Here is a 26,314-nt window from a genome sequence, read left to right as displayed (position 1 = left end):
ACATGCAAAACTCGACCACTATCTCACACCACACACAAAAATTAACTCAAGGGAATTAAAGACTTGAATGTTAGACGTGAAACCATGAAACTCCTAGAAGAAAACATAGGCAGTAAGCTCCTTGACATCGGTTCTGGTGATGATTTTTTGAATCTGACACCCAAAGCAAATGCAACAAAAGCAAAAATAGACAAGGGGGACTATATCAAACTAAAAAGCTTCTGCACAGTAAAGGAAACTATTAACAAAGTGAAAAGGCAACCTACATAATGAGAGAAAACATTTGCAAATCATATATCTGATAAGGGGCTAATATCCAAAATATATAAAGAACTCATACAACTCAACGGCAAAAAAAACACACAATATGATTAAAAAATGGGCAGATCTGAAAGGACATTTTTCCCAAATAAGACATACAGGTGGCCAACATGTACATGAAAAGATGCTCAGTATCACTAATCATCAGGGAAATGCAAATCAAAACCACAATGAGATACCATCTCACACCTGTCAGAATGACTATTATCAAAATGACAAGAAATAGCAAGTGTTGGTGAGGACGTGGAGAAAAGGGAACCCTTGAGAACTGTTAGTGGGAATGTATATTGGTGCAGTCACTATGGAAAACAGTGTGGCGGTTCCTCAAAAAATTAAAAATAGAACTACCATATGATCTGGCAATTCCACTTCTGGATATTATCTAAAGAAAACAAAAACACTAACTTGCAAAGGTATCTGCATCCCCATGTTCATTGCTATACTATCTACAAGAGCCAAGATATGGAAATAACCTAAGTGTCCACTGATGAATGCATGGATAAAGAAACTGTGATGTAAACATACAATGGAATATTATTCATTGTAAAAAAAGAATGAGATCTTGCCATTTATGACAACATGGATGGGCCTTGAGGGTATTATGCTAAGTGAAATAAATAAGACAGAGAAAGCAAATACTGTATGATCTCTCATATGTGGGATATTAAAAAGCAAAGAAACAAACAAAAACAAGCTCATAGATACAAAGAACTGATTAGTGGTTGCCAGAGGTGGGGGATGGAAGGGGGGGAAATGGGTGAAGGGGGTCAACAATAACAACCAAAAAATCAATTAAAAAAAGAAAAAGAAAGAATCCCCAGAGAGCTTCTTATAAAAACAAAACAGATTCCCGCGGGCTGCCAAGCTGGACTTTCTGAATCAGATTATCCAGGAGTGGGGACTTGGACATTTTAACAAACTCCCCAGGGCATTCTTATGGATAGCAGTCAGGGCTAATCACTCCACTTATCCTAGGGAAACTTAGGCCCAAAGAGGCCTTGAGCCAGTCATCAACAGAACCAAAATCAGAATTAGGTCTTCTGACCCACAGTTAGATATTCTTTGCACCCCAAGACCAGAAACCTACAGGACCCAAAGAACAGCACATCATTTATTTGTTTTAATTTTCTTAAACTCAAAGTTACTAATGCCCATAGTTTAAAGAATCAAATATAGGTCATTTTACACAGCTTATATGAAAACACATAGTTCCTCGCCTATGCAACTCCATCTGCCCCTCCCCACAAGGAAGCACTTTCAACTCTTTTAGCTGATTCTTTTGGTATTGAAGGAAACCAGACTGTCACCCCAAAATATGCCTCTTCGACATAATTATTTTGAGCTGAAGGCAATTAAGAAGCAGCAAATGCAGGAAAAGCTCTCTCTACCCTTCCCCTCTTTTCTGCTTAAAGGCAGGATATAAATTCTCCTTTTCTGGAGACAGATTCTTGTCAGCCCAGAAGTGTACCAGGGGAACCTACAAACAAACCTTACTCCATTAGTTCCCTCCCATATATTTACCTTCCCACAGTTTGCCATCCTTGGAAGCCTAAAACTGTTTTTTCCTTTGTCCTGTCATTTCTCTACAAATGTATTGTTCTTTGTTGAAGATGCTATATAAGCCAGAGTTCTAAACTGCTATTTTGAGTTACTTTTCATTGAAGTTTCTCAGGCATGATGTGTGCCGCATGCATTAATAAACTTTTATTTTTCTCTTGTTAATCTATCTTTTTGTTAAAGAGCCCCAGTTGAAGTCCTAAGATGGGTAAAGTTTTGCCACCTTTACAGTATTTATTCCCACCCTTGGCATCATTTGCATTTTTACAATGAATATGCCTCAATTTGTTATTCTTATGTGGTTTTCATAATAGAGTCAGGATGGACTGCCAGGGATGCGTGGGCACCGCGAGGTGCGCCCAGGGTCACTGGGCGCAGGCTACCAGCTCCTCCAGGGCTTGCTCACGGCGGTTGCCGTGGACCAGCAGCACCTCCTTGATCCGGTCCTGCTGGAAGCCCATGTCGCTGAACTGCTCCGAGAGGCGCAGGAACTCCCCTGCCTGAGGAACAGGAGGCAGAGAGGGCGTGGGGGACTCTGTGAGGCTGGGCCTCTGCCCTGGGGAGCCCCCTCCCAGATGCCCACTGTACATACCCCCAGAAAGCTGTGACCCCCACAGGCCAGGTGAGCCTGATCCTGGGCAGCACCTGTGGTTTTCCTGTACCTCAGTGACATGGGCTCAAACCTCCCTTCCTGTGCCAGGGAAGGAGAGCCCAGGCAGGCTGCCAGCTCTCTCTGTCCGGCTTTCCTTCCCCACTCTGGCTCACTCCTGACTCCTTGTGCTCGGGTGCTGCGCTGGGGCAGGAAGAGGAAGGCTGCATACTGGTGCCCAGAGGATGCACAGCGCAGGGTCTCTGTCCAGGCCCCAAACCCTGCCAAGGTCTCACACAGCACAGCCTCTGCCTGCCTTCCTCCTCCGGCCCCAGTGCTTGAAACTCCCCTGCCCCTCCCCGCTCCTCCTCCTCGGCATCTCTCCCACCCCTGCATCCCCCCCTCAGCCTCTGTGAAGACTGCTCTGCCTGGGCCAACTGCCAGTTGTGGACAGGTCACATTCACCAGGCACTTAGAATGTCCCCTTACTGGGACCACAGCCGCATGCATTCTGGGTTTCCAGGTAGGCGGCACACTCCCCAAGCACAGAGTTCAAGCACCTTTCTGCTACCTATCTGGCTCCTGTCTGGGTGTCTGACAAGGAGTGAAAGTCAATGTTTGTTGTGTTGATTCAGTTAAATAACACTAAAGCCCTCCCTCCTGCTCTCTCCCCACCGCTTCCCCTTCCCCCTCCCCTACCCCTTCCCTTCCCCCTCCCCTACCCCCTCCCTTCCCCTTCCCCTTGGGTCCTCTCCCCTTCCCCTTCCCCTTGGGTCCTCTCCCCTTCCCCATGCCCCATCTCCCTGGGCTGCCTCCTTCTCCCCAGGGCTGAGCAAGCAGGCTGTCTCCTGTGGCCCGCAGGCCAGCTCTGGCACTGGTCCTCTCCAGCACACCAGGCTCGTGTGTGCACCCCACACCTCCCCTCCCCGGTGGCCCAGGCTGGAGGCCCTGCTGACCTGGCTCTCGGAGAACTGGAACATCTCCATGGCCTCATCCACCAGGCCCTCCTCGTAGCCCTGTCGCAATAGCCGGTCACAGGCGCTAAGGTAGCTGAGAAACTGGGCCGGAAAGGGGCACAGAGGGAAGGAGGTTAAAAGGGGTGTCAGGGGCAGCAGATGGGGTGGAGGAGGCACACAAGGGCCTCGTTAAGGCTGAGCTCAGGGCCAGGCTGACTGGGCAACCTGCCACACACAACGTGGCCCCAGAGACCCATGAGCCAACAGAAGAGGGTCAGAGGCCTCCCCTGGGGCCAGGTGGACAGCAAAGCCTCACCACCTGTCCCAAGCTGGGGGCTGGAATCCAGGCAGAGGGCTGTCAGGGTGGGCTAAGGTGTTCCCAGAACCTAAGTGGGGAACGGGCCAGGGCTCAAACACGGGTACCTACCCACCACCCAGCCAGGCTGCTTTCCCTCCCTGGTGAGCACCCACCTGTGAGAAGATAACCTCCTCTCCCACCCACAGCTGTGCACCCCACCCACTGCCAGACACATAACATCTTTGCCATCCAGGACCCCGTGGGCCCCACTCTCTGCAACAGTCCTGCACCAGCGCTGGAAAGGGGAGGGGACAGTGGAGGACCCACAGGGCGGATCACCTCTTCCAGCCACTCCCTGCTTAGTCATCAGGGGCTACTTTTGCCCTCAGAATAAAGTGCTGCCTCCCAGCCCAGGTTCAGTGGCCCCGCTTATCTCCGTCAGCAGCCCAGCTGCTCCCTCAGCACCCCCAGACTCCTGCACATCTGGCTCCAAGGCCAAGGCCAGCCTCACTCCTCTTCCCTGGGGAGCCTCTCCCCACCCCCCATCTCCACCAGGTGCTCCCACAGCACCCCATGCTTCCCCTCACATACAGCTTTGTAATTGCTCTACTGTCTTTCTCATCCACTAACTTTTTGTTCCACGAGGGAAGAGTTGTGTCAGTCTTGTTCACCACTGTGTTCACCACTGTGAACCCAGCATGGCAGGCAGGCAGAAGGAGCTCAATAAATGTATGCTGTGTTTATAAAATGAATTAAGAACTACCTTCCGGGAGCTTACAGCTCAGTGGGGGAGATAAACCAGATACAGGAAGACATGAGTGCCAGGCAGATCAAAGCAGGATTTACAGGGAGTCTGCCAAATGAAGGCTCCAGAAGATTAGAATTACGGGTATAAGTGGAGGAGAAACAGGTCAGGTTTCTGCAGACCTTCAGAACTGGGCAGAAAACACAGATCATAACAGACTAATGGTTTTCAAACTGTTTTAGCTTCTGAACTGTCCAAGCACCAGGGGGCTTCAACAGTAACAGGGTAAGGTTGAAGCTGCTCTGGGAGAGCTGTCGGCAGGTGGAGGGAGCCCAGAGTCCAGTGCCCCCACCTCAGGGACCTTGCTCTGGGCACATTTTGAAAACCACCCAAACAAGCTCTCCTTGCACAGTTGAGGTAACTGAAGTCTAGGAAGGGCGGGCAGCTTGCCCCAGGTCCCAGGACTAGGGCTCAGATCACCTGACCTCTTGGCCAGTGCCTTGTCCATCAGGGGGCCAGCTGCTAGGGGAGGGGCTTTGAGCTGGCTTGAAAGTAGACAGGGTTTCAGAAGGTGAAAACAGGGGCAGGGCAGATGGGGGATGCTCCCTTCACCTCTTGGTTCATCGACAGCAAAGGTTCTCAGCCTTGGTGCTGACTGTAGCTACCTGGGAGCCTTAAAACTACTGGTGCCTCAGTATCACTACCCATAAACTGCTGATGCTCACCTCCAGAGGCCCTGATATGACTGGTCAGGGGGACAGCCTGGGCACTGGGACTTTTACAGCTCTCCAGGTGATTCTTGTGTGCAGGCAAGGTTGAGAATCTCTGACTCAGTCCACACCAGCAGACCCAAGCCAGGCTGCATATCAGAACCATGCATATCAGAACCATCTTTTAAATGATAGGTCTTTTAAAATGATAGGGCCCTGGGCCCACTCCAGATCCACTGATTGGGACTCTGCACAGTAGGTCCTGAGACTCTGCATTTGTAAGGATTCTCCTGCTTGGTCAGCTACCAGGCCTATCTCAGGCCCCAGGGTAGGTGAGGATGTCACCATCAGAGTCCAGGATGGGACCTCCAGCAGTTATTGATTATAAACACATATTCCCCTCCATTCTGTGAATGGGGAAAGTGAGGCTCAAAGAGGGGACCTGATGTGTCTAAAGTCCCATGGCAAGTCTGGGCCTGGCCTATGGACCCTCACACATGCCACCCACACCTGTCCTGCAGGCAGTCAGTGGACACATCAATCCTTGTGGAAGGAAGGAAGGAGTGATGGACAAAGCTTATCTTTTGTATCTCTTCCTCTCTCCTTGGTTCTTCCAAGTGCCCTGTCTCTATCACCTGATGCCCTCCCTCCTGGACCATCGTCGTTCATCTCTTTTCAAAAGGATTTACTGTAGTGTTTGTCTTTCAAAGGGAGAAGGGCTGTGAACCCAAAGGAGATGCACAGTTAATGGTGGAGCTTCACAGAACAGAGAGGAATACTAACTTGGTGGGGGAGGATAGACGAAGTCATCCAGTGGCCCTTCAGGCCCACCCCTTAGTGCCTGGCCCCTGACTGCTCACTGGGAGAAGACTCACCAGGCAGGTGGTCAGTCTATGTCTGGAAACACAACGTTCCTGATGCAGTGAGATTCTCCCAGCCCACCCACAGGGAGGCCAGTGCCCTGTGCTGCCTCCAGCTAATCTTCAGACCCCCACAGTGATGGCCCGAGACCTCAGCCTTGTCACAGGGTCTGGAGGGACTGAAGAGGCATGTCAGAGTCCCTACCATGGACTTGGCCCCTCACAGCCCTCCTAGACAGCTTCTTGGCCAAGGTCCTGGCTTTTCAGTGGCAGCTGAAGGTGGAGGCAACTTCTTAAATCTCAGATCAGCCTAAGGTGCTGCCCTGGAAGGTTCTCACACAGAAATTATCTGTCCCTTCAGGAACTGCCTTAGCTGCAGAGAATCACTTCTCTCAAGTCACCTTCTTCCCACATCGGTGACTGACTGAAGCAGAAGTATGAAGGCCTGACCATCTCATCCCCAATTAGGACAACTCTGAAGGGCCATATATGCTTCTGAGCTGTGGGGTTGGCTGTCACTGGGTCTACAAAGCTCAGCCTCTCCCTCTACCCATCCTTGCTTCTGTCATTTCCCTTACCCAGAAGTTGTTCCCAAGGGTCTCCTTAATAAATATCCTGTATGCCAAACTCCATCGGAGTCTGCTTCCTGGGGAACCTAACCTACAATACTGGTTTTCCCCATAGCTCCTAGCTGCATGTAAACACCCACGAAGTGCCCAGCAAATACTGATGACTAGATTGATGGATGGGTAGATGGAAAGAGAGAGAGATGGATATGGGTACGGATAAACTGTTGAGGGAAGTGGTTAGAGCCGTGCCATCCAATATGGTAGCCAGTAGCCACATGTGGCTATTTACCTTTAAATTCTAATTAATTACAATTAATTAAAATTCTCAGTCACACTAGCCACATTTCAAGTAACCACATATAGCTAGTGGCTACTGTATTGGACAACACAGGAATAAAACATCTCTCCTGCTGCAGAAAGTGTTATTGGGCAGCTCTGGAGAGATTCGTGGCTGCCCAAAGCTCCAGTCTTCTGTATCTGGGGCAAAGACTGGGACAGGAGTAGAATATTGAGACTCCCCAAGTAGGCATGGGGATTCCTGATAAACTCCTATAGAGGTGGTAGCATTAGGGTCTAGAAACTTGCTCATAATTGATTGAGCAATAATCGATTCCAAGCTGAAATTCTGCCTCTAGAGAAAAACATAAAGTATCTTCAAGTTGAAGATAAAAAGAGTGTGGCCACTCACCGGGCTCCAGCTCCACAGCCCCCCAGTTCTGGGTCCTCCACTCACCTGGCTGAGGCTTTGCCGCCCAGTCTTCTGTAGAGCCATGATGGCCCTGTGCAAGGGATACCCCAGGGCGACCACTGGCCTGATGAGGTCTTGCTCCTCCTGGCTCAGGGCGGACAGCAAGTCAGCAGAATCAGGGTGCAATCTGTGGGCGGCGAGAGGCTGGGGCACCTGCCCAGGAGGTGGCAGGCAGGTATACAGGCTGAGGGACTGAAACACAGACAAGTGGACGTGTCAGTTACCATGGAGGTGACACCTGGCTAGGCAGGACATTTTTAAAGATGCCTTTATGTACCACCCTCTCTACAGAGTGTAGGGGCTAATATTGTGAGGAGCTTGGAGTCCTGCAGACCTGGATTCAAATCCCAGCTCTCTACTGTTTACTAAGTTTACTCATGTGTAAAATTGATGCAATCATACCAGATAACTCACAGGGTTATTATAAGGCTTAAATAAGACAAGGTGAGAAAACTGATTAGCAAAGGGTCTGGCATACAGAAACTGCTAGTAGATGATAATACTTACTGCTTAAAACAACCCTGAAAGAGAAATATGATAGGCTCATTCTATTTTACAGATATTGAAGTCAAGGTTCAGACAAGTTAATGACCTGGTAAGCAACACACTTTTGGGATCTGAACCCTACTCAGAATCAAATCCAGGGTTCTTTACCCCACACCTTAGTAAGGGGGAAGCAGGGGTGATCTTCCCAGCCAGATCTTCCTTCTTGAGTTTGGCTGGCTGGGGCTTGGCTGGACATGGAGTAGGGTAGGAACTGGGTACAGCTGTGGTGTTGGGGAAACCCACACAGATCCTGGACTAAGGAGGGTGGCTTGAAGGCACTTCAGTTGGTTTGGCTGGCATCACCCCTAACCCGTCCCCCATGAAGAAGCACCCATCTGCTAACCCCGAACATACTGCCCTGTCCCCTCCTCCCCAAGAAAAGCCTAGCTGCTGCCCTGACTTCAGGAGCAGAGTGCATGTAACATGTGAATTCCCCACCCGTCCTCATCTTCTCAGGGGTTTCCCTGCCATGACCTCATCCTAGGATCTGCTCTTTACCCCAGGTGAAAAACATGCAAATCTTAGGATTTGAGTCTACCCTTGTGACTTTGAAAAAGATTCTTACCTGCTCTCTGCTTCAGTTTCCTCCTCTTCAGAACATCTGCCCCATCCTCCCCCCAACCCCGCTGTAAGATTGTTGCTAGAGTTAAATTTAATTGGGACCAGGGAAGAGCCATCCTGGCATCAGCAGCTAGTCCGTGATGTGGGTGTGGCCTGTGTAGTTTACACAGCCTCTTCTTTGTTCGCTCTAAATAACTGTGTGAAGGGTTGCTGCCCACTTTACAGGTAGAGAAGAGATGGCTCAGAGCAGTTCAGTGACTTGCCTAAGCTCACACAGCAGTGAGTGGGAAATGCCAGACCTTGAATATGTCTTTTGGATTTAATTTCACCTTGGCCTTATTCTGTTGCATCTCCTGGCCTGACTGTGGAACTGCTGGGGGGAAGAAAGCTGTGCCTAACTGCCACCTCCTGCTACTAGTCCTGACATAACCCATCTGTTCCAGATCCAGGTTTTGTGGAGTTTGATACTTACACAATTTGGACCACTTAAAGAAAAAAGACAGTTATGGATATAAAACTATGTACAAGGCCTTGGAAGGAGCTAGTGAGGGGCCTGAGGCTTAAGCTTCATTGGCTTCACCATATGTTCATATCTGCTCCCAGTTCTTCTTGGTACACATCCTCTGTCCTGAAGCCTTCCCATCCTGCAGCAACCCTCACCTCTCTCTCAATACCTGATTCCTCCCACTGTACAGTGCTGCCTTGTCTCACACTTCCTTGCCCAACTCTCCTTGTCCTGTGCTTTTGACCTGGTCTCTTCCAACCCAGTCTCTTGAAGGAAGTAACTGTACAGTGAATATTCCTTGATTGAGCCTTCCCCTCACCCATCCTACAGCAAGCCTTGCTGGGTGGGAAGCCCTAGATCTGAGCCACATTCCCTGACTCAACAGACATTCGCTGAGCACCCCCTATGGGCCAAGTGTGCTGCTGGGTGCTGTGGAAACAAACATTAATGCGATCCAGTCGCTGCCCTAGAAGAATCATATTCCATTGGAAGAGACAGACACATATTGGGTAATTACAATTATTGTGACATGCGCCCTAATAGAAGCAAAGAGGGCACAGTGAGAAACAGAGGGATTAGGGACCTCTGAGCAGGGAATATTCTAGGCAAAGGGCCGCAGGAAGGACTGCATGGTATAGGGCCAGGTGAGAGCAGGTAGGGAGGAGGAGCACGGAGAGGAGGGGACCGAGGCTTCGAACCACGCTGGACACCCAGACTGCGGGGGCCTCACTGCTGAGCTGTGGCCTCGGCCAAGGGGGCAGTTTCCTTACCGCAACCGCGGGCCTGTGGCTCCGCAGCGGGGGCACGGCGCCAGCCGTGGAGGGCCGAGGGGGCAGCGCCGGGGTGCTGGGGAGCGATGGCTCGGGGCCTGGGGGCGGCGCGGGGGCGCTGGAGAGCGGGAGTGCCGGGCCCAGGGGTGACGCGGGGCCGGGGCAGAGGTTCAGAGCTCGGTGGCGGATGCGGTGCAGGAGACTGCGGGGGCGGGCGGCCAGCCTGCACTCAGAGAGCCGCTGCCGCGCCCCGGCCAGCTCCGACCTCACGCCGCGCAGCACGTCCAGCGAGCACCGGTGTTGGCCCAGACTGGGGCTCGCTGAGGAGCTGGGCTGGGGGCTGCAGGGATCCGGCTCTTCCTCCATGGCAGAGGAGGCTTCCTCCTCATCCTGGTCCTCATCCTCCACCTCTTCCTCCTCAGGATGCTCCTGCGGTCTGGCCTCAGGACCTTCGGCTGCGGCAGGCATGGGCTCCAGCCCTTGCTCAGGGATGACCAGCAAGAGCCAGGCGGGAGGGGCTGAAGCTGCCCCCGGGGCATCGCATTGGACCAGGCAGGGTCCCCGGACTACAACCTCCACCCAGAAGAGTGCCCTCCTCTCCAGGCTGAAGTCGTGCTGCGGAAAGAAGGCCACATGAGGCTCCACCAGGCAAACCAGGGCCAGGGGCGCACCCCTACCTTCTGGCCTCTGGGGAACCTATTCAGGCATAGACTTGCCAGGCCTGGACAGCTTCTGATTGTAAGCCCCAGGCATTATCGCAGCCTACCCTCACCCTTGGTTTTAGCTAGCACTGGGGTGGATGGATATCAATAACAATTTAATGGCAAACTGCAGGAAGGACAAAGTGAGGAATAGGTTAATAGAATGAAACAGTGAAAACAAATATCTAAGTCCCTTTGCCATTCAGTATATAATTGAACAACAGGGGCTTAAAAAAATTCTCCAACAAAACCTGTTCTTAGCAAAGAAGCTTTCACTTCAGCCCATCATTTGTCACTGAGCAGTTGGCCTTGGAGGCCGGCCCAGGCCTGCCAACCTCTCTGTGGAGTGGTACTTATCTCCATCCCATTCGCTGCCATCTGAGGTTACTTTGGGGCCCAGGAAATGTAAAAATCGCTAATTTTTGTTGAACTCTACTTAGTAGGTCCTAATGTTATTCCTATTTCCAGATTATCAAAATGAGGCTCAGAAAATTTAATTTGCTCGTGGTGAGATTAGTGGTGAGTGGTTGAGCTGGGATTCCTCTGTCCATCTGACTGTAGTGCTTTCTCCACTACAGATCAAGCCACCTAAAAAATAAATCTGGAGCCCACATAAATAATCTAAATTGAGAGTTTGTAAATGAGGCAAAAATAAAATACTCCCGGTACCTACCATTAAAATTTAGAACTGGAAATATAAAACTCCATTAAAAAATATAAATATTCTCAAAAGGCAATTTCAGGGCTCCATGATGGCCAGTTAAGGCTGGGGGAAGTGGTGTGTGTGGGGAAAATGGGAGGCAGAAAGGCAGACAGGCACTGCCCCCTCCCACCCCTGAATGACCCTATGTTGGAGAGAGGAACGTAACTTAGCTGTTCTAAGTGTGGCTCCCTGAGTGTATCTTAGTTCTTTCTGTATTCTCAGGGCCCAGGGCAGTTCTGGCCCCAAGGGGATATTTGTAAGTGTGTGCAGAATAAATGGACAGAGAAAGAGACTGGAGCAAAATAAGTGGGTTGTGAAGGACAGAGGAGGGAAAAAGACAACTTCAGAACTGATGAGGCAGTCATGGAGAGAAAGAGACTGAGAGATAATGAGACAGTCAACAGGACTTAAGGAATAAAAGGATCCAAAGACCCAGGCTGAACAACCAGTAAGACAGGAATACAGCCCCATCCATAAAAAAAAAAAAAAAAAAAGAAACGACAAAAAAATATGTTACGACGAAGGAGCAAGGTAAAAACCTACAAGACCAAATAAATGAAGATGAAATTGGCAACCTACCTGAAAAATAATTCAGAGTAATGATAGTAAAGATGATCCAAAATCTCGGAAACAGAATGGAGAAAATACAAGGAATGTTTAACAAGGATCTAGAAGAACTAAAGAGCAAACAAACAGTGATGAACAACACAATAACTGAAATTAAAAATACTCTAGGGCTTCCCTGGTGGTGCAGTGGTTGAGAATCCGCCTGCTAATGCAGGGGACACGGGTTCGAGCCCTGGTGTGGGAAGATCCCACATGCCGCGGAGCAACTAAGCCCGTGAGCCACAACTACTGAGCCTGCGCATCTGGAGCCTGTGCTCTGCAACAAGAGAGGCCATGATAGGGAGAGGCCCACGCACCGCGATGAAGAGTGGCCCCCACCTGCCACAGCTAGAGGAAGCCCTTGCACAGAAACGAAGACCCAACACAGCCAAAAAAATAAATAAATAAATAAATAAAAATTAAAGGTGCTAATAATTAAAAAAAAAAAAGTTAAAGATGACTGAAAAAAGTTTAAAAAAAAATACTCTAGAAGGAATCAATAGCAGAATAACTGAGGCAGAAGAATGGATAAGTGAGCTGGAAGATAAAATGGTGGAAATAATGCCGGGGAGCAGAATAAAGAAAAAAGAATGAAAAGAATTGAGGACAGTCTCAGAGACCTCTGGGATAACATTCAACACACTAATATTCAAATTACAGGGGTCCCAGAAGAAGAGAAAAAGAAAGGGTCTGAGAAAATATTTGAAGACATTATAGTTGAAAACTTCCCTAACATGGGAAAGGAAATACTTGGTCAAGTCCAGGAAGCACAGAGAGTCCCATACAGGATAAATCCAAGGAGAAACACTCGGAGACACGTATTAATCAAACTATCAAAAATTAAGTACAAAGAAAAAATATGAAAAGCAACAAATAACATACAAGGGATTCCCCATAAGGTTAATAGCTGATCTTTCAGCAGAAACTCTGCAAGCCAGAAGGCAGGGTCAGGACATATTTAAAATGATGAAAGGGGAAAACATACAACCAAGATTACTCTACCCAGTAAGGATCTCATTCAGATTTTTTTTTTTTTAAAGAAAGGTGGCTAATGAGTCTTTTTTTTTTTAATTATTTTATTTATTTATTTTTGGCTGTGTTGGGTCCTCGTTGCTGCACACAGGCTTTCTCTAGTTGCAGCGAGAGGGGGCTACTCTTTGTTGCAGTGCACGGGCTTCTCATTGCAGTGGCTTCTCTTGTTGTGGAGCATGGGCTCTAGGTGTGTGGGCTTCAGTAGTTGTGGCTCGCGGGCTCTAGAGCGTAGGCTCAATAGTTGTGGCACATGGGCTTAGTTGCTCTGCGGCACGTGGGATCTTCCTGGACCAGGCATTGAACCTGTGTCCCCTGCATTGGCAGGCAGGTTCTTATCCACTGCACCACCAGGGAAGCCCTCTCATTCACATTTGACAGAGAAATCACGAGCAAAAGCTATGAGAATTCAGCACCACCAAACCAGCTTTACAACAAATGCTAAAGGAACTTCTCTAAGTGGGAAACACAACAGAAGAAAAATACCCACAAAAACAAACTCAAATCAATTAAGAAAATGGTAATAGGAACATACATATCAATAATCACATTGAATGTAAATGGATTAAATGCTCCAACCAAAAGACACAGACTGGCTGAATGGATACAAACACAAGACCCTTATATATGCTGTCTACAGGAAACCCACTTCAGACCTAGGGACACATACAGACTGAAAGTGAGGGAATGGAAAAAGATATTCCAAGCAAATGGAAATCAAAAGAAAGCTGGAATACCAATTATCATATCAGATAAAATAGACTTTAAAATAAAGGCTGTTGGGGACTTCCCTGGTGGTGCAGTGGTTAAGATTCCGCCTGCCAATGCAGGAGACATGGGTTCAAGCCCTGCTCCGGGAAGATCCCACATGCCGCAGAGCAACTAAGCCTGTGCACCACAGCTACAGAGCCTGCGCTCTAGAGCCTGTGAGCTACAACTACTGAGCCTGCGTGCCACAACTACTGAAGCCTGAACGCCTAGAGCCCATACTCCGCAACAAGAGAAGCCACCGCAATGAGAAGCCTGCGCACCCCAATGAACAGTAGCCCCCGCTCGCTGCAACTAGAGAAAGCCCACACGCAACGAAGATCCAACGCAGCCAAAAATAAATAAATAAATACATTTTTTTAAAAAAAGAAAAAAAAAAGATATTCCATGCAAATGGAAATCACAAGAAAGCTGGAATAGCGATACTCATATCAGATAAAATAGACTTTAAAATAAAGAATGTTGGGGGCTTCCCTGGTGGCGCACTGGTTAAGAATCTGCCTGCCAAGGCGGGGGACATGGGGATGAGCCCTGGTCCAGGAAGATCCCACATGCTGTGGAGCAACTAAGCCCATGCACCACAACTATTGAGCCTGCACTCTAGAGCCTGTGAGCCACAACTACTGAGCTCTCATGCCACAACTACTGAAGCCTGCGCGCCTAGAGACTGTGCTCCACAACAAGAGAAGCCACCACAATGAAGAGTAGCCCCCGTTCACTGTAGTTAGAGAAAGCCCATGTGCAGCAACGAAGACCCAATGCAGCCAAAAACAAATAAATAAAATAAATTTTAAAAATTTATAAAAATAAAAATAAACAAAGGTTTTTAAAAAATAAAGACTGTTACAAGAGATAAGGAAGACACTACATAATGATCAAGGAATCAATCCAAGAAGAAAACATAACAATTGTAAATATTTATGCACCCAACATAGGAGCACCTTAATACATAAGGCAAATGCTAACAGCCATAAAAGGAGAAATCGACAGTAACACAATAATAGTGGGGGACTTTTAACACCCCACTTACACCAATAGACAGATCATCTGGACAGAAAATAAATAAGGAAACACAAGCTTTAAATGACACAGTAGACCAGATAGACTTAATTGATATTTTGAGGACATTCCCCCCAAAAGCGGAAGAATACACTTTCTTCTCAAGTGCACATGGAATGTTCTCCAGAATAGATGACATCTTGGGTCACAAATCAAGCCTTGGAAAATTTAAGAAAATTGAAATTGTATCAAGCATCTTTTCTGACAACAACACTATGAGATTAGAAATCAATTACAGGAAAAAAAAACAGTAAAAAACACAAATACATGGAGGCTAAACAGTGCGCTGCTAAATAACCAAGAGATCACTAAAGAAATCAAAGAAGGAATAAAAAAATACCTAGAAACAAATGACAATGAAAACATGATGATCCAAAACCTATGGGATGCAGCAAAAGCAGTTCTAAGAGGGAAGCTCCCAGCAATTCAAGCTCATCTCAAGAAACAAGAAAAATCTCAAATAAATATTCTAACCTTACACCTAAAGCAACTAGAAAAAGAAGAACAAAGAAAACCCAAAGTTAGTAGGAGGAAAGAAATCATAAAGATCAGAGCAGAGATAAATGAAATAGAAACGAAGAAAACAATAGCAAAGATCAATAAAACTAAAAGTTGGTTCTTTGAGAAGATAAACAAAATTGATAAACCTTTAGCCAGACTCATCAAGAAAAAGAGGGAGAGGACTCAAATCAATAAAATTAGAAATGAAAAAGGAGAGATTACAACTGATACCACAGAAATACAAAAGATCCTAAGAGACTACTACAAGCAACTCTATGCTAATAAAATGGACAACCTGGAAGAAATGGAAAAATCCTTGGAAAAGTACAACCTTCCAAGATTGAACCAGGAAGAACTAGAAAATATAAACAGATCAATCACAGGTAATCAAATTGAAACTATAATTTAAAATCTTCCAACAAACAAAAGTCCAGGACCAGATGGCTCCACGGACGAATTCTATCAAACGTTTAGAGAAAAGTTAACACCTATCCTTCTCAAACTCTTCCAAAAAATTGTGGAGGGAAGAACACTCCCAAACTCGTTTTACGAGGCCACCATCACCCTGATACCAAAACCAGACAAAGATATCACAAAAAAAGAAAATTAGAGACCAATATCACTGATGAACATAGACGCAAAAATCCTCAAGAAAATACTAGCAAACAGAATCCAACAACACATTAAAAGGATCATACACCATGATCAAGTGGGATTTATCCCAGGGATGCAAGGATTCTTCAATATACGCAAATCAATCAATGTGATACACCATATTAACAAACTGAAGAACAAAAACCATATGATCATCTCAATAGATGCAGAAAAAGCTTTTGACAAAATTCAACACCGATTTATGATAAAAACTCTCCAGAAAGTGGGCATAGAGGGAACCTACCTCAACATAATAAAGGCCATATATGACAAACGCACAGCAAACATCATTCTCAATGGTGAAAAACTGAAAGCATTTCCTCTAAGATCAGGAACAAGACAAGGATGTCCACTCTCGCCACTATTATTCAACATAATATTGGAAGTCCTAGCCACAGCAATCAGAGAAGAAAAAGAAATAAAAGGAATACAAATTGAAAAGAAGAAGTAAAACTGTCAGTATTTGCTGATGACATGATACTATACATAGAAAATCCTAAAGATGCCATCAAAAAACTACTAGAACTAATCAATGAATTTGGTAAGGTTGCAGGATACAAAATTAATGCACAGAAATCTCTGGCATTCCTATACACTAACAATGAAAGAGAAATTAAGGAAACACTCCCATTTACCATTGCAATAAAAAGAATAAAATACCTAGGAATAAACCTACCTAAGGAGGCAAAAGACCTGTACTCAGAAAACTATAAAACACTGATAAAAGAAATCAAAGATAACATAAACAAATGGAGAGACATACCATATTCCTGGATTGGAAGAAGCAGTATTGTGAAGATGACTATACTACCCAAAGCAATCTACAGGTTCAATGCAATCCCTGTCAAATTACCAATGGCATTTTTCACAGAACTAGAACAAGAAATTTTACAATTAGTATAGAAACACAAAAGACCCCGAATAGCCAAAGCAATCTTAAGAAAGAAAAACGGAGCTGGAAGAATCAGGCTCCCTGACTTCAGACTATACTACAAAGCTATAGTAAACAAGACAGTATGGTACTGGCACAAAAACAGAAATACAGGTCAACGGAACAGGATAGAAAGTTCAGAGATAAACCCACGCACATATGGTCACCTAATCTTTGATAAAGGAGGCAAGAATATACAATGGAGAAAAGACAGCCTCTTCAATAAGTGGTGCTGGGAAAACTGGACAGCTACATGTAAAAGAATGAAATTAGAACACTCCTTAACACCATACACAAATATAAATTCAAAATGGATTAAAGACCTAAATGTAAGGCTGGACACTATAAAACTCTTAGAGGAAAACATAGGCAGTACACTCTATGACATAAATCACAGCAAGATCCTGTTTGACCCACCTCCTAGAGACATGAAAATAAAGACAAAAATAAACAAATGGGACCTAATGAAACTTAAAAGCTTTTGCACAGCAAAGGAAACCATAAACAAGATGGAAAGACAACCCTCAGGATGGGAGAAAATATTTGCAAATGAAGCAACTGACAAAGGATTAATCTCCAAAATATACAAGCAGCTCATGCAGCTCAATATCAAAAAAACAAACAACCCAATCCAAAAATGGGTGGAAGACCTAAATAGGCATTTCTCCAAAGAAGACATACAGATGGCCAACAAATACATGAAAAGATGCTCAACATCACTAATCATTAGAGAAATGCAAATCAAAACCACAATGAGGTACCACCTCACACCAGTCAGAATGGCCATCATCAAAAAATCTACAAACAATAAATGCTGGAGAGGGTGTGGAGAAAAGGGAACACTCTTGCACTGTTGGTGGGAATGTAAATTGATACAGCCACTATGGAGAACAGTATGGCGGTTCCTTAAAAAAACTAAAAATAGAACTACCATATGACCCAGCAATCCCACTACTGGGCATATACCCTGAGAAAACCATGATTCAGAAAGAGTCATGTACCAAAATGTTCATTGCAGCTCTATTTACAATAGCCAGGACATGGAAGCAACCTAAATGTCCATCTACAGATGAATGGATAAAGAAGATGTGGCACATATATACAATGGAATATTACTCCACCATAAAAAGGAACGAAATTGAGTTATTTGTAGTGAGGTGGATGGACCTAGAATCTGTCATACAGAGTGAAGTAAGTCAGAGAGCGAAAAACAAATACCGTATACTAACGCATATATATGGAATTTTAAAAAGCGGTACTGATGAACCTAGTGGCAGGACAGGAATAAAGATGCAGATGTAGAGAACGGACTTGAGGGCACAGGGGGAGAAGGGGAAGCTGGGATGAAGTGAGAGAGTAGCATGGACATATATACACTACCAAATGTAAAATAGATAGCTAGTGGGAAGCAGCCACATAGCACAGGGAGATCAGCTCGATGCTTTGTGACCACCTAGAGGGATGGGATAGGGAGGGTGGGAGGGAGGCTCAAGAGGGAGGGGATATGGGGATATATGTATACATATAGCTGATTCACTTTGTTGTACAGCAGAAACTAACACAACATTGTAAAGCATTTATACTCCAATAAAGATGTGAAAAAAAAATACCAGCACTTGTGATTTGTGGAACCTAAGCAAGATGATTCTAAATTTCATATGAAAAACAAACAAATAAGAATAGCCAGAAAAACTCTGGGGACAAAAAGAGAAATAAGGGGGACTGGCCCTACCAGCTGTTAATATATATTATAAAACCTCAATAATTAAAGCTAAGGCACTGGCACAGATAGACTAAAGGTACAGAACAGAAAGTCCAGAAATAGAAATTAATATCTATGGAACTTTAGTAAATAACAAGGTGGCATCTCAAGCAATGGGAAGAAGATGGTGTTAGTCAAAAATGGTGTTAGTCAGCTGAAAGGAAATAAAGTTGGATCCATCCTCACATCATACACAAGGATGAATTCCAAAAGGATCGAAGATTCAATTGTATGAAATGAAACCATAGAAGTACTAGGAGAAAACAGGAGAGAAATCCTTTATAACCTCAAGTGGGAAAACATTTCTCTGAATTGAAATTGAGAAGCCATGAAAGTACACACACGCACATGTGAAAATCTGCATGGCAAATATACCCCATAAGCAAGGTCAAAGGCAAATGACAAACTGGAAGGAAAACAGCTCTGATAACACATACTAATATAGGAGTGCCTAGAAATAGATAAGGAAAAGACCAACAGCCCAACAGGGAAATGGACAAAAGATATGGACAGTCCACAGAAAAGGAAATACAGATGGCTCTTAAACACATGAAAAGCTGCTCAACCTCACTAAGGATAAGAGAAAGGCAAAATAAAACTACACTGAGATAGCATTTGCCTATCCCTGGGCAAAGATCCAACATCTTATGACTCTCTGTTGGGGAGTGGAGCTGAGGTATAGGCCCCCTGTAGAGCGCTGGTTGGATGTAAATCAATATAATCGTTATGGAGGGCAATATGGCAATACACTTCAATTCAAAAGGACATCTGCATAGTCTTTCCCTGCAGCATTGTTTGTAATGGCAAAAGACTGGGAAGAACCTAAGTGTCCATCCAGAGGGGATTCATTCAATAAAGTACGATGTATTCATTTAACGCAATACAGTGAAAAACAAAGTGAAGAAGCTTTCTATGTATTGATATGGAAGGTCTTAAAATATATTAAGTGAAAAAAATCAAGAAGAACAGTGTATATAAAATGCTACCCTTGGTGTAAAAAAGGAGGAAATAGCTGTATTTGCTTGTGTATACAAACATAAGAATCTCCAGAAGAATACATTTTAAAAAATGAGTGACAGAGGTCACCAGTAGAGGTGGGGACAGGACAGATGGGAAGGTGTCAGTATAAGGCTTTTCACTCTTTCAGGGTAGGCAAACTGCCTGGGAGCCAAACTGACCTCCAACCTTGTTTTTATAAATAAAGTGTTTTTGGAACACAGCCATACCCATCCACTACTTTCTGTAATGTCTATGGCCCTTTCTCCCTACAACAGCAGAGTTAAGTAATTGCCAGTTTTTACTATTCGGTTCTTTACAGAAAATGTTTGTTCACCCTTGTGCTATACCTATATATACCCATGCTAGGTAATGAAATGTATTTCATTTCAAACTGCATGAATATATTTTCTTTCTAAAAATTTTAATTGACAAAAGGGAAATTAACTCTGATTAAAGGGATGATGAAACTATGATGAAACAACAAAACACAGACTTGTTGAGACTCCTTGGGAAGGCAGTAGGGTGCAGGGAGTGGACATGGGCTTTGGGGTCTGATCACATTGGAGTCCTGGCTGTGTCACTTACAAGCCACATGACCCTGTTGGTCACCTGGGTGGGAACTTTGGTTTCCTGTGCCATGGGGAAGGAACACCCACCTGCTAAACGGGTCATAAAAATGAGAGAGAAGGGCTTCCCTGGTGGCACAGTGGTTGAGAATCTGCCTGCCAATGCAGGGGACATGGGTTCGAGCCCTGGTCTGGGAAGATCCCACATGCCGCGGAGCGACTAGGCCCGTGAGCCACAATTGCTGAGCCTGCGCGTCTGGAGCCTGTGCTCCGCAACAAGAGAGGCCGCGATAGTGAGAGGCCCGCGCACCGCGATGAAGAGTGGCCCCCACTTGCCGCAACTAGAGAAAGCCCTCGCACAGAAACGAAGACCCAACACAGCCAAATAAATAAATAAGTAAATAAATAAAATTTAAAAAAACATGAGAGAGAAGAGTGAACATATAAAGAGCACCTAGCATGGGCCTGGTGCATAGCAGGTGCTCACTAAATGGTAGCTATTTTTTCTCTTTAGGCCACTACAGGTTCATCTGGTAATCTAACTACTATCTATAACATTGTTGCTATGGGAAAATGTGTTTCAAGTTCCAAACACTGGGAATACAGCCCAGTACATTTGGAAGACTGACCAGGAGAGGCTGTAAATCATACTTGGAGTCTCTATTTGATTATTTGCCACAGCAGTAAAAGAAATGGAGGCTCAGGAAGGGAAACAGGCATAAGGGAGTACAGATGCCCACCCTGAGAATAGGAGGCAGAGCCAGGGCCAGCATATGGGCTAGGACACTAGACATAGACTTGGCAGAAGGGTGCACATTTCTGCTTCGAGGAGAAGACCTTCAGAATAGCCTCTTCCCAGCTTGGCTTGAGTCCAGCAGAGAGGGAAAAGTTGTGATAGTCTACCTCCCCTGGAGTTTAGTAAAGCAAGTTCCTCTTCCCAACAATACTGGCCCTACTGCCAGAGGGCCCACAGCACAGGCTGCCTGGAGAGAGCAAGAGCTCCTGCCCCACAGAGCGTGGGCCCCTGGACACTGTGCTCTGGGCTTTACAAAGCTTATTTCTGTTCTGGGTCTTAAGGAGCTTAAGTGCAACTCCAGGGTCTGCAGATAAGTCTCCTGCTCCTGTCCCCACAGGCCACTCATGCCTCTCCACCTGACCCTCTCCAGGCCTCTCCTTCCTGGACTATGCTCTCTGCACCTCACTTCCCACAACCCTTTTTTTTGCCCTCGAACATTATCTGTCTGATGGCTCTCATGTTCCAATCCTTCCCTTAGCTATCAGGAAATGATCTAGAGTCAGGACCCTGGTTTTAGTCCTGCCACTGCCACTATCTTTGGACAAATCATTTCCCTTCTCTGAGCCTCAGGTCCTCATATGCAAAGTGAGTGAGAGCTGAACTAGATCCTCAAACTTTCCTACAAAGTTAGCCCACAGACAGCACTGAGCACAGAAGAGCCCGAGGACTCAGTCCCAAGAGACCCAACGCCAGCTCCACAGTTCTCTGCAATCCTTTTCTTTCATTTTTTCAAAATTCATGTGAATTCTGCCTTCTACCCCATGACACACCTATGTTATAATATAAATGCAATAGGTTTCCTCCTAAATCTTCAAGTAAATTTGACTCACTTGGAAGTTAAATAATCATGTTTATCCTGAGGGTATGTGATACCACCATATATACTGGGTGCATATCCCAGTGTGTGAGCCGTGGGGCAAGGGGTGCCTCAAGGGTGCCCCCAGGGTAGATGTGCTTTGGGTCTGTGGAATAGTAATCCCTTCTGATATGTCCCATGTAACTGTCTGCATTTTAATGGAGGATTCTGGAGAGAGTATCTTAGCCCAACGAAGTGATTCTAATGGTGGAATTTTAGAATTGGCAGCAGGCTGATAGAGAACAGAGGAATTGGAGCATCCTTGCCATGACTCTCAGTCACTCCATACAGGCAACCTTCCAGTTATTCTAAACTTAAAATAAGACCCACTAAATAGCCCCCAACACCAGGACACTAGCTTTCTTCATGAAATATCTTTTCCTCTTGGGTTATTTCCAAACTTCCTAGAATATACCAGAACAGGACAGGCTGCCAGTTAAAATCAAGGAACAAGGGACCTCATGAGGCTCAGCATCAGACCCACAGAGCCAGGGATGAGAAGACAGACAGAGAGATACACTTACCATAGAACCCAGCAGAAGCTCCCTGCAGTCTGGGACACTGAGCTCTGGCCCAGGGAGGGGCTCCGTGCCTATCACAAAGCCCTTGGGCACCTTGAAGGGGACACCATCCAGGGCATTCATTCTGTCAGAGGAATGTGGAGATGGCTGAGCAGGGCTGGGGCAGGCCTCCTGCTGGCAGGGAGAGAGTGAATTCCTGAGGACCAGGCTCAGGTCTCAAATGGCTCACTGCTCTCCTATGTGGTGACTTAGCCGAGCCCCACAGAGCCAGAAAGGGAAAGGCCCGTGCTGCCTAAGGGAGGAAATGAATAAAACAAGAGCATTCAAACCAACAGCAACTGACTATTTCATGTTTAAGTTTTGCTCTCTAGACCACTGTTTCCCAAAACACGGTCTGCAACACTAGTTCTAAAGCATTTCATCAAGTTTTCACCCAAATGGTTAAGAAAGAAATATCAAATTACACAAATTCTTCCAGAAAAGAAGGAATACATCCTAACTTGTTTTGATTTCAGCATCACCTTAATACCAAACCTGGGGGCTTCCCTGGTGACGCAGTGGTTAAGAATTCGCCAGCCAATGCAGGGGACACGGGTTCAAGCCCTGGTCCAGGAAGATCCCACATGCCGCAGAGCAACTAAGCCCATGCACCACAACTACTGAGCCCGTGAGCCACAACTACTGAGCCCGCCCGCCTAGAGCCCGTGCTCCGCAACAAGAGAAGCCACCGCAATGAGAAGCCCGCGCGCCACAGGGAAGAGTAGCCCCCGCGCGCCGCAACTAGAGAAAGTCCGTGTGCAGCAATGAATACCCAATGCAGCCAAAAAATAATTAATTAATTTTTAAAAATGTTAAAAAAAAATACCAAACCTGACAAGAAGATTAGAGGCTGATATTTCATGAAAATAAATGCAAAAATCTTATCAAAAATAATTATGGATAGAAAAATACAACACTGCCAGGTTGAGCTTATTTCAGGAAATGAAAGACTGGATTAACATTCCAAAATTAATCAATGGGAATAAAGATAAATATCAGTAGAATAAAAATGAAAAAGTGTATAATTAGCTATCTCCATAGATGCAGAAAAAGCACTTGGTAAAATCAATATCCACTCATGATTTTAAGAAACAATAAACAAACCATTTTTAGCAACTTAAGAAGAGAATTTCCTTAACCTAACAAAGAAAATCTCTAGAACATTTAAAGCAAACATCCCACTTAATGGTAAAATATTAAAAGATACCCCCAAGATTGGAAATGAGACAAAGATGTCTCCATCATCTCTTCTGTTCAACACTGCACTGGAGGTACTAGCCTGTGCAAAAAGAGAGGGAAAAATAAAACAAAAGTATAAGGATTGGAAAGAAACAAACCCATCATTATTTCTAGATGACATATTTATATGTAGAAAATCCAAAAGAATAGTAAGGTAATTTATCAAGGTCTTTGGATACAAGGTCAATATACAAAAATCAATTGTATTTCTACATAAAAAAACCAAACCATGTAAACGTTATCTTTTAAAAATTTCATTAGAGTTTGGGATTGACATATACACACTGCTATATTTAAAATAGATAACCAACAAGGAACTACTGTTTAGCACAGGGAATGCTGCTCAATATTCTGTAATAGTCTAAATGGGAAAAGAATTTGAAAAAGAATAGATACATGTATATGTATAACTGAATCACTTTGCTGTCTACCTAAAACTAACACAACATTGTTAATCAACTATGCTCCAATATAAAATAAAAATTTTTAAAAAATTTTCATTAGAGATTGACACCATTTATATTAGCATTAATTACCTAGGACTCAATCTAACACAAGATTATAAGACTTCTACACAGAAAACTATAAAACATTAGATTAAATAGAGGAACATACCACGTTCATGGCTTGTAAGACTCAATATTGTAAATATATCAATTCTCCCTGAATTGATTTATAGATCCCACGTATCAAAATTCCACCACATTTTTGGGTGTAAATTGGCAAACTAATTCTAAAATTTAAATAAAATGCAAAGGGCCAAGAAAAGCCAAGACAATCATGAAGAAGAAGCAACACAGTTGAAGATTTATACTATCAGATGTCAAGACTTAGTTTAAAGTGAAAGCAATTAATATAGTGTGGTATTGACATGAGAGCTTACAAAGAGACCAATAGAACAGAAAAAAAAAGTCCAGAAACAGATCCGCACATATATGGATCCTTGATTTATGACAAAACTGGCCCTGCAAAGCAGTAGGAAAATGAAGGTCTTTTTAATAAATGGTTCTGGACCAACTGGATATTCACCTAGAAAAAAAAAATCTTGACCTCTACCTCATATCATAAACAAAGGTCAATTTCAGATAGACTGTAGATCTAAATGTGAAAGGTAAAAAAAGCTTGAAGATAAAATAGGAAAATATATTTATGGCCTTAGAAAAGGCAAACATTTCATAAAAGGTTACAAAAAAGACTAACCATAAAGGAAATACTGATAAATTGAGTTACATTAAAGTTAAGAACTTCCATTCATCACCATACCATTAAGTGAAAAAGCAAATCACAGAGGGGGAAAAGATATTTGTAGCACACATATCTGACAAAGGACTCATATCCAATATATGCAAAAAACTTCTACAAATCAATAAGAAAAAGATCCCAAAATAGGCAAGAGATTTTAACAGGCACTTCACAAAAGAGAATATCCAAATAGCCAATAAACATATAAGTTGTTTAACCTCATTAGTCATCAGGGAACTGCAAAATGAAACAATGAGATAACACTACACACACACACACACACACACAGGAAGAGTTAAGTTTTTTTTTTATTTTATTTTTTTATTTATTTATTTTATTTTTGGCTGTGTTGGGTCTTCGTTTCTGTGCGAGGGCTTTCTCTAGTTGGGGCAAGCGGGGGCCACTCTTCATCGCAGTGCGCGGGCCTCTCACTGTTGCGGCCTCTCTTGTTGCGGAGCACAGGCTCCAGACGCGCAGGCTCAGTAGTTGTGGCTCACGGGCCCAGTTGCTCCGCGGCATGTGGGATCTTCCCGGATCAGGGATTGAACCCGTGTCCCCTGCATTGGCAGGCGGATTCTCAACCACTGCGCCACCAGGGAAGCCAAGAGTTAAGTTTTAAAAGCCTAACAATATCAAGTGTTGATGAGGTTGTGGAATATCTGGAACTCTCATGCACTGTTGGTGAGAAAGTCAATTATTATTAGTCAACAATATCTACTAAAGCTGAAATCTAAGCATTAAAAATTCACACATAGCTTCTGAGCCTTTTGGCTAAGATCAAGTGTAGTATCTGTTGGTTTAATTATATTCACAACAGCCAGGGATTTGCTTTTTTATGTATTTTAGACCACATTAAATATTGTTGCCTTAAAAAACAAAGCAAAACTCATTCACATAATTCAATTTCATGACTGCCTATAATATACACTTAAATCTAGACTCCTGACCATAGTCTGGCATTTTGCAAATAACCAGGGCTTAGCAGGGAGCCCACACCAGGGAGTGGCTCCCTGGCTCAATACAATGTCATCCCTACCAGGATGGTGCAAAGCCCTGCTGTTCGGGGTCACTGGGGTCATCACCACACCCACAGAAGAGCATCATGTGAGGAGGTAGAGTCGATAATCTGAGTGCAGAGAGGTCAAATGAGGCCAGATGGGCAAATCCTTTAATTCCTTCATTTCTACTGTCTGCCCTCTTTTGTCAGTGTCTTACTGTATGTAAGACTCAAAAGGCTTCTCCACCCCATGTTGGGAGATAGTCTCCCATCATATTGGCATTGAGTCTTTATGCTACAGGATCAGACAGCTTTCAGTGTGATCAGTAAGTTATCTGCCCCGTCAACCTGTTCCTACAGGGGACCTTAGAGTGTAGGGAGTTGTAGGGGATACATGAAAGTTAGGAAGTTTTGGCATTCTCAGATTTATTGTTCACATTTTCAGCTATCATTAGAATTTTTAGCTATGGGGAAGGACCACAGTTGTGCTGAGTCCCAAGTGTGAACTGCCTGTCCCATGAGCAAGTATAGGGCCACCCTCCTGCTTCCTTCCCTCTGCCCCAGCATCTGCATCCTAACAGATATTCTCTACTCAGCATTATACTTGCTT

At 44.8% G+C, this 26,314-nt stretch overlaps 1 protein-coding gene and 1 pseudogene across 1 annotated transcript; one reads left to right on the top strand and one right to left on the bottom strand.

The window, feature by feature from the left end:
• Positions 1 to 1,969: 1,969 nt before the first annotated feature.
• UBAP1L (ubiquitin associated protein 1 like) lies at positions 1,970 to 22,310 on the bottom strand. Its single transcript, XM_007166012.2, has 5 exons — positions 22,191 to 22,310; positions 9,736 to 10,350; positions 7,339 to 7,545; positions 3,424 to 3,525; positions 1,970 to 2,378 (listed from the first exon to the last, which is right to left on the bottom strand). Exons 1-5 carry the CDS (start codon positions 22,308 to 22,310, stop codon positions 2,244 to 2,246), a joined length of 1,179 nt encoding a protein of 392 aa, XP_007166074.2. The 3' UTR covers positions 1,970 to 2,243.
• A 3,148-nt stretch (positions 22,311 to 25,458) lies between these two features.
• LOC114238383 (U2 spliceosomal RNA) lies at positions 25,459 to 25,560 on the top strand (annotated as a pseudogene).
• Positions 25,561 to 26,314: the final 754 nt, after the last annotated feature.

The sequence above is a fragment of the Balaenoptera acutorostrata genome, chromosome 3 (genome assembly GCF_949987535.1).
Source record: "Balaenoptera acutorostrata chromosome 3, mBalAcu1.1, whole genome shotgun sequence".
Taxonomy (NCBI): Eukaryota; Metazoa; Chordata; class Mammalia; order Artiodactyla; family Balaenopteridae; genus Balaenoptera; species Balaenoptera acutorostrata.
The sequence above is the reverse complement of the archived record's forward strand: the minus strand, read 5'-3'. Positions and strand labels throughout refer to the sequence as shown.